This window comes from Triturus cristatus, chromosome 5_1 (assembly GCF_964204655.1).
Source record: "Triturus cristatus chromosome 5_1, aTriCri1.1, whole genome shotgun sequence".
NCBI lineage: Eukaryota > Metazoa > Chordata > Amphibia > Caudata > Salamandridae > Triturus > Triturus cristatus.
In genome coordinates, this window is record NC_140587.1 from 163,689,340 (window position 1) to 163,704,679 (window position 15,340).

Below are 15,340 nucleotides of genomic sequence, written 5' to 3' on the forward strand. Positions count from 1 at the left end.
CCCTCTCCTTCTTCCCCAATGTCTACCTTCCTATATAGGGCCGCTAAGCCTTCGGGACCTTTATCGTGGTACCTATCCTCATATGTATTCAGGGCGTGATAACAAAGTCGTACGACAAAGTGTCGTCTGCGGTTGTCAGCATACGAGTTATACACGTCTGTTATATACTCCTCACTTTCCTTTCGCTCTACTAGTGTCCTTACTATCTTATCGATTCCGGCTCGTTCATCCTTTGTTAGTTGATTCACTCTGGCGGAATCTTTCTTTCTCATTTCAGGGTCATCTAACGTTATTGCTAACGTTGTGTTCAGTACAAGAGGCTCGGCCGGCGCGGAGGCCGTGAGGACCGAGGCCCTGGTACTGCTTTCGCTTGCGTTTGGGGGTTGTGGGTGCTGCGCTACCGGTTGGGAGGGTGCGTATGGAGGGGGCATGTAGATGATCGGGGGACCTAATAGCAATTCGTCATTCGTTTGTTGCTTGGGAGGCAACTCAGGGTAGAGCATAGAGGGGGTCCTAACAGGGTACTGGCCTGATGTTTCAGGTTCTTGTTTTAGTTTAGCTTCCCTTCTCTCCTTTATTTCTTCCTCTAACTTTCTAGCGGCAAGGTGAGCTGCCTTTCGTAATTCCTTTTCTGCTTTTACTTCTTCCCTCTTTTTCCGTTGCGTTGCTTCTTTGCGCCACATGCCGATACTGTCAAGCATAGTAGGCGTCGTTTTATTACCACGTAGAGCTATGTCTAGCGTTTCTATTTTATGGTTATCGAAGGATCCCATCAGTGGCCACTGACTCTCGGGGTCCTTCTTTGTATATTTATGCCATAGCTTGCTATAAGCTACGGCGACTAGTACATATTTAGTGAACATGTCCTTATTAGGGGTGCCCTCCAGTGGAGCCGGATGGTTCACCTCTAATAAGCGGTCCGGGCAGAACCAACTACCAATCAGTGGGGAGAAGATAGGCAAGACGGGTTACAACGGGGACAAAAGTCTGCACTACCTATCTTTTCACTGCTTGCAAAAACTAGACAGAATATCTCTATTCCACGTTATTTGCAAGCAGAGAATACCTCCAAAGAACCAATATCGAACAACTAGTGCTCGGACAATCAATCAATCAATGATGAGAAAGAGATAGGCACAACGGGTTACAATGGGGACAAATGTCTGCGTTACCTACCCTTCACTATTTGCAAAGACTAGACAGAATATTCCTATTCTACGTTATTTGCAAACAGAGAATATCTCAAAGAGCACTATCCTTCAAAACAATCAATGTTCGGACAATCAATCAGTGGAGAGATAAAAATAGGCACGACGGGTTACAATGGGGACAAAAGTCTGCGTTACCTACCCTTCACTATCTGCAAAGGAAGAGAGAGTATTTCTACTCTTCCCCGTTTGTAGACAGCGAATATCTCAAGGAGAACAATCAATAAGTAATACTAGTATTTTCAATCAATCAGTCAATCGTGTCGCAATTTGTCGTGTTTCACGACCTTACCCGGACCGCATGGACAGTTTCTCGTCTTCCGCCTCCAGCGCCCGATCGTCCTCTACTCTCCGTTATTGCCGCGGCACTCCTGATGGTTCCCAGTCAGGACCGTAGATCACTCGAGAGAGGTCTGTTCGGAACCAGTGAAGTTCGGATGATCGGCTGCCAGACGAGGGTCTATCGGGCAGGAGCTCTCCCGATCGTTGCAGTTGTTCACTCTGTCGTCGGGACCTCTCCCACTGGATCCACGTGTCGCTGATGGGCCCCACGTTTGGGACGCCAATTGTTAAATGGTAGCGGCAGTTGCAGTCGATAACCTTTCAAGATTTGCCCGGCGGTAATCGCCTCTTATACCATTCGATGATTTAACCAACAAAAGAGGCAGGCGCCGGAGACTGGAAGGCAGGAAACAAAGTTTCATTCCGTCGGAGTAGAACACATCAGATCAGACAGCAAGGTATCGTCACGAGGTGCTCTAACCACATCTCTGAGGCCAGGCCTCTTATACACAGGTTTATGACTTTATTGCCGGTTTATCATACATGGCACATTCTTGAGATCGCTTTGATACATGAAAGAACATCCTCGGAATCCCTACTTCAAGCTCGTTCCCACACATATCTACAGTGGAAGTCCCCACCCCACTTACAGTAGGAGATGGCTATCACACAGCTGGACATTCCGCCAATTCCCGGGGGTGTGTGCGACTGGTCGGGTCTCAGGGGGTGGGGGGGCCTTGATCTACTGTAATCCCTTTGATGTGGGGTGTTTCCCTTACAGTAGGGGCAATAAACTGCATCCGCAGGGCTAGGTGATGGCCTGGGATCGGCCCGGACAATCGGGCGCAGAGGAAGGGGGTTATCAAAGAGATGTATGACCATGTATGGGATGTCGGTCAGGCGTGGATGTGGTTCCATGGCAGGGTCGCGCAGAAGGAGAGGGTTTATGGCCCGTGTATGAGAGAGCGGGGGTGGTCAGCGCGTGGGGGGATGTTCGCAGCGCCAGGGGGACGCGCTGGCGATCGACAATGAGCAGGAAGAGAGGCCATGGTGCCTAAAATGGCTGCCGTGTGTTTTTGTGTGTGGTGCTGGGGAAAGACAAGATGGCGCAGATAATGTTCAGATACGAACTAAATTTCCACAACCTACACACTTGTCTTTCGCTCCTTTAATTACCAAGGCAGTATCTATACACTACAGGAATCACCCTGTCACTCCCCATGCACTCCTCCAGTCAGCCATCCAGCACCATGTACTGATCCAAACACCGTGCCAAACCCAAACACTTATAAATTCACCCAGGCACTCTCCTTGCAGTACTTTAATCATTCAGTCACTACCCAAGTACTCACGCAATGTACCAGGCCTTAACACATGCACTGCTACAAACCCCTGTCCATTACGCATGCAGTGCTTTAACCACCTACACACTTGTCTTTCACACCTTCAATTGCTCAGGCAGTACCTACACACTTCAGCAATCACCCTGTCACTCCCCATGCACTCCTCCTGTCAGCCATCCAGCACTATGTACTAATCCACACACTGCGCTAAAACCCAAACACTTAATTCACCCAGGCACTCTCCTTGCAGTACTCTACTCATTCAGTCAGTACCCAAGTACTCATGCAATGACCCAGGCCTTAACACGTGCACTGCTACAAACCCCTGTCCACTACGCATGCAGTCCTCTGACCACCTATACACTTCTATTTCACGCATTCAATTACTCAGGAAATACCCATACACTCCAGAAAACACCCTGTCACTCCCCATGCACTCCTCTACTCAGCCAATCTAGCATCATGTAATAATCCAAAGACTGCGCCCAAACCCAAAGACATAAATTCACCTAGGTACTTTCCTTGCAGTACTCTAATCATTCAGTCAGTACCCAAGTACTCATTCAATGACCCAGGCCATAACACATGCACTGCTGCAAACCCCTGTCCACTACGCATGCAGTCCTCTAACCACCTACACACCTGTCTTTCACACTTTCAATTACCCAGGCAATACCTATACACTCCAGCAAACACCCTGTCACTCCCCATGCACTCCTCCACTCAGCCATCCAGCACCATGTACTAATCCAAACACTGCGCCAAACCCCACACACTTTTAAATTCACCCAGGCACTCTCCTTGCAGTACTCTAATCATTCAGTCAGTACCCAGGTACTCATACAATGACCCAGGCCTTAGCACATAGACTGCTACAAACCCCTATCTACTATGCACATGCAGTCCTCTAACCACCTACACACTTGTCTTTCACACATTGAATTACCCAGGCAGTACCTATACACTCCAGCAAACACCCTGTCACTCCCCATGCACTCCTCCACTCAGCCATCCAGCACCATGTACTAATCCAAACACAGCGCCAAAACCCAAACACTTATAAATTCACCCAGGCACTCTCTTTGCAGTACTATAATCATTCAGTCAGTACCCAAGTACTCATGCAGTGACCCAGGCCTTAACACATGCACTGCTAAAAACCTATCCACTGCACGTGCAGTCCTCTAACCACCTTCACACTTGTTTTTCACACCTTCAATTACCCAGGCAGTACCTATACACTCCAGCAATCACCCTGTCACTCCCCATGCACTCCTCCAGTCAGCCATCCAGAACCATGTACTAATCCAAACACTGCGCCAAAACCCAACCACTTATAAATTCTACCAGGCACTCTCCTTGCAGTACTCTAATCATTCAGTCAGTACCCAAGTACTCACGCAGTGACCCAGGCCTTAACACATGCACTGCTACAAACCCCTGTCTACTACGCATGCAGTCCTCTAACCACCTACACACTTGTCTTTCACACCTTCAATTCCCAAGGCAGTATCCATACACTTCAGCAATCACCCTGTCACTCCCCATGCACTCCTCAAGTCAGCCATCCAGCACCATGTACTAATCCAAACACTGCGCCAAAACCCAAACACTTATAAATTCACCCAGGCACTCTCCTTGCAGTACTCTAATCATTCAGTCAGTACCCAAGTACTCATGCAGTGACCCACTTGCTCCTTTCTACTCTTCTCCTGCCTCTTTCTGCACCCCTGTTGCTTCATTCTGCACTTTCCATGCTTCTTTCTGTACCTATCTTGCTTCTTTCTGCACCCCGTTGTCTCTTTATGTACCTCTTCTGCCTCTTTCTGCACTTTTCTTGCCTTTTTCTGCACCTCTCTTCCCTCTTTCAGCATGTCTGTTGCCTCTGTCTGCACCTCATTTGCTTCTTTGTGGACCCCTGTTGTCTCTTTCAGCACTCGTCTTCCCTCTTTATGTACCTTTCATGCCTGTTTTTGCATCTCACATGCCTCTTTCTGTACTTTTCTTGCTTCTTTCTACACCTCTGTTGCTTCTTTCAGCAATTCTCTTGCCTCCTTCTGCACCTCTTAGTTAGAGGTAGTTTTAATCCCCTTGCCCTATTATGTACTAGGGCCATACAGGGGAGGTCATGCCAATCATAGGAGAACCCCAACACATAGTGTACCCAAGTGTATGTAGCTGTTTTCACTGTATTCTAAGTGTCTTTCAGCATAGCACTGGCTCCGGACTTGGTTAGTCAGAGTCAGTTATCGCCAATACCCGTCAGCAAAAAGTTGGGGGCACAGGATGACTTTGCAACAAGGCCTCTTTTGTCTCCTCTGTTGGTTCTTTGTGCACATCTCTTGCTTCTTTCTTTACCTTTCTTTGTCTTTCTGTACATCTGTTTCCTCTTTCTGCATTTCTCTTGCTTCTTTCTCTGCCTTTCTTCCTCTTTCTGCACATGTCCTACCTTTTAGGCATAGTTTGAAATTAGCATTTAAAAAACCTTTGAAATTCAATGAAAAACCACAGGTTTCAGGGACGTTATAGTTAGAATTCAGCATTTAAAAAACCTTTGCAATTCACTGAAAAAACCATAGGTTTCAGGGACGTTATAGTTAGAAATTAGCATTTACAAAACCTTAGAAATGCACTGAATAAAACACAGGTTTCAGGGATATTATAGTTAGTTGGACTTTTTACTCGTACAAAACCAGAAAAATTTGGCTGTTATAGTTAGTTCAGCTAACTATAACTTGCGACCCCGCAATGCACAACTGATGACGTCACATATTACATAATTCATTACATGGTCAGTGACATCTCAAATGACATCACTGACTTTATTTTCGGTGGGAGTCACGTAGGGTCTGCGACTCCTGCTGAAAAGTTTTTTTAAAAATAAAGCACGGTCTCCCGTGCTTTGTTTTCCTTAAGCACCCGGGTAGGCCACGTCCCAGGGACAATTGTAAATAGATATGCGGGGGCCAGCGGGAGAGGGCACCGGGGACTGCCACCTCCCTGGTGCTTATACACTGAGTTTTGGGGGGGCACGCTGTCCCCGCAGCCCAGAGGACCACCAGCGCCCCTGAAGGACTGGGCTATTCTAAGGCCCAGCGGTGCCAGGGGACAACACCTGAAACCTTCGTGGGTTACCTGTTCCGGCGTACAAAACACAGAGACACGGGACACTTCCTGCGGCGTCAAAGATCAGCATTTATTTACTGCAGGGATACAGAAATCGCAAGAAGTACACAACGTGTAGGTTCTGAGAGACTGCTTCAAATTGCACAAGTGAATCGCTCCTTTTATACACATTTTCGTCATTGATCAGCATGGCGAACAAAGGTTACAACTCATTTCCCACAATAAACTTCAAAAAGGTCGCATTCATGTTTTCAGAAACCCGAAACAGAGTTAGGAGAGAGTGCAAGAGTAGGAGAGAGTTAGGAGAGTCAGTACGTTGACGATCTGTTGGTAGCTGCTGACAATGAACAGATTTGCAAAACTGCTACAGTATCACTGTTACAGCATCTATGTGACTTACATCATAAAGTGTCACCTTCTAAATTGCAATATTGTTGTCAAGAAGTAACCTATCTAGGTCACTTATTGTCAAAGGAGGGAAGAAAGTTGACCCCAGGAAGTGAGTAACTAAGTACTGTGCAGTTAGTGGTATACTGATTCCATTCTCCTCAGTTTCCACTAACCTGCTTTCCGTCATCTCCAGCCCCCGTGTATCCCCTGCTTTGTGGTCTGCCTGTATTTTTCCTGAATCCTGACGGTGCCCCTCCTCTTGAGAATGCTCCTCCCCCAAATGGATGATTTCTATAAAAGCTTGAGTGCATGGACAAAATCTGCAGGTACTCACAATCATTTAAACTTATCATATCCTTTCCAGAGCATTAGATATTGTAATTGGCCTCAAAGACACAGGAGTCAATGGTCTCCATTAGAAGTGGTGTGTCTTTACTAGGTGCATCTGAAATGGCAGGTTTCACTCTAGATACGTGGAATAGTGGATGGACGTGCCAATGTGAAGTTGAATATAAACCTACAGCTGCTCTTTCCACTTTTCCCAAAACTTTGAATGGAACTACAAATCGGGGCGTGAATTTAGAGTGAGATCCATGAATGGTTGGTCATTTGGTAAATAACCACACCTTATTCCCTTTCTGATCATCAGGCGCCTTTCTGTAATGTTTATCAGCAAAGCTTTTATAAGCTTGATTCACCTGCACCAGATGTTGGTGTGCTGCCTTCAGTATATCTTGAAGTCTGTGTAGGAGTGAAGTAACAGAAGGATCAGAAGAAGGAATAATAGCTTTCTGTGGTAACATCTGAGGATGATATCCATAGGAACAAAAGAAGGGTGATCTTCCCGATCACAAGTGATACAAAGAGTGAGTTAAGGTGCACAAATTCTGCTGAGGGAATCCACAGGTATCAGGCATCCGGGTAATCTACCAGGAAGCATTCTAAATATTTTTCCAGACATTGATTTAGCCATTCACTTTGTCCACCAGTCATTGGGTGATAGCTAGCTGGTTTGACAGACCTGGCACCCCCATATTTTTTATTAACTCTCTCCCAAAAAAGTGCTATAAATTTCGCCCCTCCATCTGTAATTATATCTGGAAGGCCATAGAGATGGAAAAGTTCAACAATAAAAATATTAGCTGAGTCAACAGCTCTGGGAAGCTTCTTCAACAGAATGAAGTATCTCATTATCGTGACTTAATCAATGACAATATAATATAACTGTTAGATGGTAATTTAGTCAATTATGAAGTCCATCAAAATCATACAAACATTCAGAATAACCTATAGAAACTGGAGAAGCCCGATGTATTGGAATACCAAACCTAATAAACAGAATAAAAAAAAAAAAAGAAGAAACTAGTGAAGCCATCGAATCTTTGTACTTCTCTCATATTTCGTGTAAAAGGCCATTCCAGCACCATTTTTACGTATGCAGTATCCATACTGATATTTATCGTGGAAAATGCAGCATACAAATAAGGTAATACCCCTTACCAGTTTCATCACTGGGAGTGAATTTGATGAGTCATGGGACAACTTGAAAACCATTCAAGAGCCCCAAGACGGTGCTGCAATCACACTGGACAGAAGTACAATAAAGATAAATAGGCAAAGACACTAACATAAGGGTAAAGGGTAAAGCTTAAGGGAGGACTAAAAGGAAGACCGAGGGAACCAAAAAGGAAAAAAAATAAAAACATGAGAGGTGGATACGAGTGCAAACTGGTATGCACGGGAGATGCCAACACAACTAATGTTTTTACTTCTCTCAGTCCAACTCCAGAAATGCTCTCAAGAGCCCACAGGAGACTGATTCCACCCCTAGCGCTCACTATATAAGTAAACCCCTGTTAGACTTGGCATCTTTTGGCGTGTTTCCCCTGACTTTTTGCTTTCTGACCTCCCATTTTTGACTGGTGTAATGATTCTGCGCACTTTCCTCACTGCTGTCCAGTGGGAAAGTGCAAGTGCTCCTGTATAAAATGTGTATGGATTGGTTTTTCCATGATTGGCCTGTTTGATCTATGTGTCAGTCCCTATTAAAGTGCGCTGCGAGTGCCAGGGCCTATAGTTTGATCTATAGTTTGGTGGGCTGCAGCACTGGATTGTGCCACCCACGCAAACAGCCCGTAAATATAACTCGGGCCTGCCATTGCAGAGCCTGTGCGCAGCCTGGGACTGCCATGTCGACTTGGCAAGTGCACACATTTGCAAGTCCCTATAACTTCCCTTTCCTACATGTGAGTCACCCCTCTGGTAGGCCAACGGTACCCCCAAGGACAGGGTGTATTGTATGTGAAAGGTAGGACATGCTCTGGTGTGTGTGGCATGTCCTGATAGTGAATTACAGCCTACTTCGTTTTTCACTATTGCAAGGCTATCAGTTCCCCATAGGCCAGAATGGGCAGTTTGATTATTACATCCTATAATCCTGACTCCTAACTGACCCAGGGAACTAGGTAGAAATTCGAATTTAGTATGCCTGGACTCAGAATGAGAAAATGCATCTTTTAGTGAAGTTGGTTTTAACATTCTGTGTTTGAAAACACCACGTTTAGAAAGTAGGTATTTTCTCTCGTCTAACCATCCAAACCTGCCTCTGCTAGGGTGTGTATTCCTTGTCTGGAGTTTGAGTGACAGGGGCTGGGGGATTCCAAGAGACAGGGTGAGTCAGCACAGGGCTGAATGGCTGAATAGCAAGATCTACATGTAGATGGGTGGGAGGAGTTGCACCTGGGACCTGAATAGGGCTGTGCCTTCCCTCCACAATGCTGGCTCCTGTGGTGCATCTGATGACCCTGGCCTACACTGTGAAAGGAAAGAAGGAGTCTTTTCAACAAAGTGCTCCAGGACTGACCAGAGCTGGTTTGGACTAGGCAAAGGCCTCTCTGCCTTCAAAGAACAAAGAGAAATGGAGGATAAAAAGGGGGACCCAAACCCCAGAGTTTCAGAACTCACTGGAATCAAGAAGACTGCCAAGAAGAAGAGCGGGAGAAGATGTGAGGAGGAACTACCACTTTGCTGTGTGCTTTGCTGTGTTGGCCTGCAGTGGCTGCTTCTGTCTTGGGCAGTGAAAGGACTGGACTGAACTTTCTATACTTGTGCTGAGTATCTCCAAGGGCTTGAGGTAGAGCTTGTCCACTGTTCAAGAAGTCTCAGGAACAGCAAAGACTTCAAGCCCGATGCCGTCTCCGACGCCGCTGCCGACTCTGTGTTTTGAAGGCACGGCAGAGGGCACCGCCGCAACGCCACACCACGACCCTGGTCTCACCGACGACGCTTGCTGAAGCCGATGCTCGAACCGTGACCTGTGGGCACCGCATTCCGCACCACCTCGTTTCATGACGACGCCTTGATATCACTGACGCTGCCGCTCCACGCCGGACTTGACGCCGTTGCTTGCACCGTGGTTCGAGGGCACCGCTCGTAAAGTTACACGACGCACCGCCCTCATCCCACACCGCAGCCTTGGCCTACTGACGCCTGTGCCATCGACTCCAGTTCGTCAGCCGATGACAGCAGTTCAGCAATGATGACACTGCTGCTGCACCGTAACCTGCCAGCACCGTGACAAGCACCGCCCTCATTTCACACTGCGACCCCGGTCACACCGACGCCGCCCCCTGACGCCGCCACCGAGTCGCTGCTCGCACCGCGACCTGAGGGCACACCGCACCGCTGCACTTCGCACCGCAGCACCCGACGCCTGCCGACGGCAGCACTCCTGACTCCATCAGAGAGCAGATCGTCCTGCACCGCGTGCGACAACAAGAGGTCACCGACGACCTGCATTTCTGAAAGGTACTGGCTGCGGGTCTTCCCGACAACGTAGCTGACCCAGACACTGCGGTCAGCCAGAACTGTTTGGATTTGTTTGTTCACGACCCCGGACGGAGCTATTGACATTAAGTAACTGTTTTTCAAGGATACTTTGATATCTGAAGACTTATAAGTACTGTATTGTGGATTTTTATTGTTTTGGTCTTATTTTAAGTATATAAAAATATTGGATATTTTTCTAAACAGGTGTGGTGTCCTTTTGAAGTACTTACATTGTATTACTGTTGGTTTTGTGCAAATGCTTTACACACTGCCTCTAAGATAAGCCTGACTGCTCATGCCAAGCTACCAAGGGGGTGAGCAGGGGTTATTTTAGAAGTGTAACTCCCTTATCCTGACTAGGAAGAAGGGTCCCTACTTGGACAAAGGTGCAAGCCCTTGCCAACTAGAGACCCCCATTTCTAACACCCCCTCACTCACTGACGACGATTGCATGATGTGTAGTACTCCGTGAGTCTCAGTTCTCTTCTAGGCAGTGCTTTCAATGGAAAAAAAGAAGCGCAGGTACTCACCAAAAATAAGCAGTGGCCTGAGGGTGGAGTTTGGGGTGGGGCAAGGGGTGGGCTATATTTTTTACCTTTCTAAGGTTTGTATGCAAAAAATATGCATGCATTGTAAGAATGTCAAACCATTTCTATAGTACTTACCAATAAGTCCTTAATAATAAAGTAACCTTTTTTTAGAAACCATATAATAATAAAATGTTTAGAAAAAGACGCTAGTTGCCTAAGGTTTGCCTCGTCGATTGCCTGCAGGATCATGAGTCACTACACTATATGACAAAGATTTTAACTTGTGACTTGCAGGTAACACAATGATCTCTGAAGCAAAAACAGTAACCAGTAGAGCACTCTATATAAAAAACAACTCTGTGATCAGCTTGTTTCATGCTGTGCGTTACAGCAGGCACATTGATCCTCTATGCAATTTTATATTCAGTCAATCCTTTGATTAGCAGAATGCACACAGAAATTTCCAGCAAGCGCATTAACCACCAGAGTTATAAAAGTGCCATTGTGCCCAGGAATTTACTGGATACGCAAAGATCTCTGTTCCAGGTAATATTTCGAAATGCAGCATGTTGTGATGAGTTAGGCGAGGCAGAATACATTTATTATCACATTTGTCTTGTCACATTCTTTGTGGCAGAGTTTACAAAAAATAATTACGTTCAGACTTTGCTTCTTTCGATTGTGCCCACTTTCTGATGCAAACCCTTGGCCTTTGCCCGATTAATAAAGCTAGGGTTGGCTTCATGAGTAGCCATTTTTAAAGTACATTTGCCTAGAGGTGTGTGAGCCACTTACAGGTCGAGCCAGGCTTGAGTAAGATGCTGGGCTCTGGACCAACTCAAGGTTCTCTTGGAACTTCGAGCCCAAAAAGAGCCTACATTTCATGTGGCTTCTGCCTGCTGCCCTCGCTGCGCCCTTATGCACAAAGTTAAAACAAAACATCAACATTTGACGTAAAAAGGAGCAATAAATAGATACTCATTTAGAGGCCGATGTGTACAAAGTGAAACAAGAAAACTGGGATATATCCTGGAGTCTCCACTTAACCAAACTCTATGCTCTTAGGCAAATATTGCGTTTCACAAATCTCCCTTTTTCTTCATTATGCCTCAATATTGTATAACGTCACATATTAATGTCAAAGCTGTACCATTTAAAGAAATAATGATTTTTTTTATTTTGAAGAGACTTTATCCTATTAAGTGAAGTTTGTTGGATGATTTACAAGGTAAACCGTTCCAGGGCTCGGCTCATGCAAGTTCTCTTAGAGCTCAGCCAGACCCTTGGCTCTACACTCCCTTTAAATTTGTTGGATCCCCCACCACTACTTTCGTCTTCTGACTGGTAAACCTGCTGAATCATTTGTTCACATAGCTGGCATTTTCATAAAAAGATAAGCAAAATTTCACAAAATCATCGGAGAACGTCATAAAAATAGCAAAATTATCTCTAGAAAAGTTGGAGATGAACTGTTAACACATTCCCTACACGCTGTCTAAATACATTTGCCCCTTTCACATACACTCTCCCCCTCACACACTTAAAAGCCCATTTCATGCTCTCTGAATCACATTTAGTTTCACACAAACAGCAGGAACCACTTTTCATTCTCACAATCATACCCACACTTGCAAACTCACACACTTATTGCTTTTACTTCCTGACTCTCACACATCCTTTTTCACATGCAGTGCCCGACAGTGGAGGCCTTCAAAAACATTAACAGGTGCAGCACAAAGTTGGGGTTGCATTTTGTGCAATGTACATATTCGCATATTGAAACATTTTCAGAGACTGCCACAGGTGTGTCTCACTGGAGCAGAGACCCTTAGGAGGTTTATCAATAAACGGCACACTAACAAATCAATACTAGTGCTGCAGTTTTTTTAAAATCATGAATGCATTGATAACAGTGATTTTCTTTCATGCAAATCCCTTTTATTTAAATTGTTGATGGGTGAAGATTTGCGGGCATTTAAAACAATGGGCATGCTAACATGCTGTATTGCCCTGAAGAATGTGCCTCACACTTAGGTTTTTTAGTTACCTTCCAACACCCTCCGAAAGACACCAGGCAGCCATACTCCTCCTCTCTTAACTTCCAGAAAGGCACGCGCAGCTCTCTCTGTTCGCAGACACCACCAACGCATCCGAACCGCCAAAAGGACCTCCTTCAAAGAGCTTATAACAACAACGCACACAACAGCAAAGAGCTCTTCAACATCGTGAAGGAACTCTCCAACCCCAGCTCCAACTCCAACGACAGCCCGCCATCGCAAGACCTCTGCGACTCCCTAGCCACCTTCTTCCACCGAAAGATCACAGACATCCACAACAGCTTCAGCAACCAGGCCCCCCCCCAACAGACACAGACACCTCAGACTCACCACCCCCCAGCCACATCGACCCCTTGCTTTCCTGGACCCACGTCAACGAGAAAGACACCATCAAAATCATGAACACCATCCACTCCGGCTCACCATCTGACCCCTGCCCGCACCACATCTTCAACAAAGCAAGCTTCACCATCGCACCCCATCTCCGCAAGATCATCAACAGCTCCTTCGAGACCGCCACCTTCCCGGAGAGCTGAAAGCATGCCGAGATCAACACCCTACTCAAGAAACCCAAGGCAGACCCCAAGGACCTCAAAAACTTCCGGTCCATCTCCCTCCTCCCGTTCCCGGCGAAAGTAATCGAGAAGATTGTCAACAAGCAACTGACCTCTTTCCTCGAAAAGAACAACATTCTGGACCTGTCCCAATCTGGATTACACAGCAACCATAGCACCGAAAAAGCCCTCATCGCCGCCACCGACGACATCAGGGCCATGATGGACAACGGAGAAACCACTGGCCTCATCCTCCTGGACCTTTCGGCCGCCTTCGACACCGTCTGCCACCACACCCTCCGCACACGCCTCCACAACGTAGGGATCTGCGACAAAGCACTGGACTGGACCACCTCCTTCCTCACCGGCAGAACCCAGAGTGTCCGCCTCCCCCATTCCGCTCTAAAGAAACCAGGATCATCTGCGGCGTACCCCAAGGATTGTCCCTCAGACCGACACTCTTCACCGTCTACATGGCACCGCACGCCAACATCGTTCGATCGCACGACCTCAACATCATCTCATACGCCGACGACACCCAGCTGATCCTCTCTCTCACCAAGGCCCCCACCACCGCTAAATCCAACCTCCACGAAGTAATGATGCCCATCGCCGAATGGATGATGAACAGCCGCCTGAAACTGAACTCGGACAACACGGGGGTCCTCATCATCGGATCCAGCCCCTCCGCCTGGGACAACTCATGGTGGCCGGCCACACTAGGAGCTGCACCGACGCCCACTGACCACGCACGCAACCTGGGAGTCATCCTGGACTCTTCACTATCAATAACCCAGCAAGTCAGGTTCAAGGCTCGACGTCGGCTCAACATCCTGTGATGCTGGGCAAATCACTTAATCTAACTCTGTCTAACAAAAATGAATGTCTCCTTAACCGGTGCTCAAGCGCCCGGTGTTGATGATTAAGTGCCGGTGCTCAGAATCGGAAACCACCGGCTCAAACTAAGCAAGACTTATAAGGTCCAAAAGACGAGACCGATTGCATTGCAAATGCTTGTTTAGCCACCTTCCAACACCCTCGGAAAGACACCCTGCAGCCATACTTCTCTCTTAACTTCCAGAGAGGTGCGCACAGCTCTCTGTGTTCTACTGAAGACGAGCTGCTGTCCTGGCCTTTTGAACCAGCTCAAGCCAGGCCTCAGCTCGGTTTGAAAGGGGCTTTAATCCTTGCAGGACGGGCTCAAGGTGCCGCCAAGGATGGAGCGCAGCACTAACCACATCAAAACCGGGCCCTTATGAGTACCGCCCGGTACTCTCCTTGTCCGAGGAAAGGCCCCGGTAATCAAGGGGGAAAAAAATATAAAAGTGCCGGTAGTTTAAAGCACTGCTTCGAGGGTAAATCCGGAGCGCTCTCACTGCAAACTGCAAGCTCTCAAATCCCCAATTCCCCTTTATTAAAAAAAAGAAACACTCACGCTGGCGCCGGGCGTGCGAGGTTCACTAGGGCGCAGATCCATGCAAGTCTCACGAGGAGCTCCATGGCGGCGGCCCGGGGTCTGGGGGTGCCCCTTTCCGGTGGCGCGCGGCGCTGTCAGGGTGGTGTGATCTGGGCCTCTGCACCCTTCAGAATGAGCCGAGGGCGGGAGGGGCAGGCAGAGGGTACGGACTGGAGGGAGGCTGGGCACGGCCTATTTACTCTCCTAAACTTTAACCTCTCAGGGAATTTCCCTCTGACACATTCCTGGCGTCGCACACGAAAAGTCCAAATGATCTCTTTTATTTGTGCTGCTGACCGTTTCTCCAGAATAAGGCATTTACCGGGCCTGCCCAGAGCGCAGACCACAAGCCGGTGCCAAAGGGAGACATCCCAGCCCTGCTTAGAAGTAGCAGACACCAGGGTAACTGCCTGGGCACTCGCCAATTGTCTGGGGTGCAGCACGAGCTGCTCCAGTGAAGATGGGGGTAACCGATCATTTGACTCTGCACAGTTACCTACCCCAATGCCTCTTCAGTGCAGATGGGGGTTCTCCAGGCACTGCACTGGCTACTCTCTCATGATTTC

The 15,340-nt window shown here is 47.3% G+C and overlaps 1 protein-coding gene across 1 annotated transcript in view; it reads right to left on the reverse strand.

Annotated features, from left to right (window-relative positions):
• The window catches only part of LOC146830518 (complement C4-B-like), a 554,995-nt gene extending 540,077 nt beyond the window's left edge, over positions 1-14,918 (reverse strand). The window contains exon 1 of the mRNA XM_085604724.1: positions 14,754-14,918. Coding sequence (XP_085460850.1) covers positions 14,754-14,818 — 65 coding nt within the window. The 5' untranslated portion in view covers positions 14,819-14,918. The remainder of the gene's footprint in view (positions 1-14,753) is intronic.
• Between the last annotated feature and the right edge of the window lie 422 nt (positions 14,919-15,340).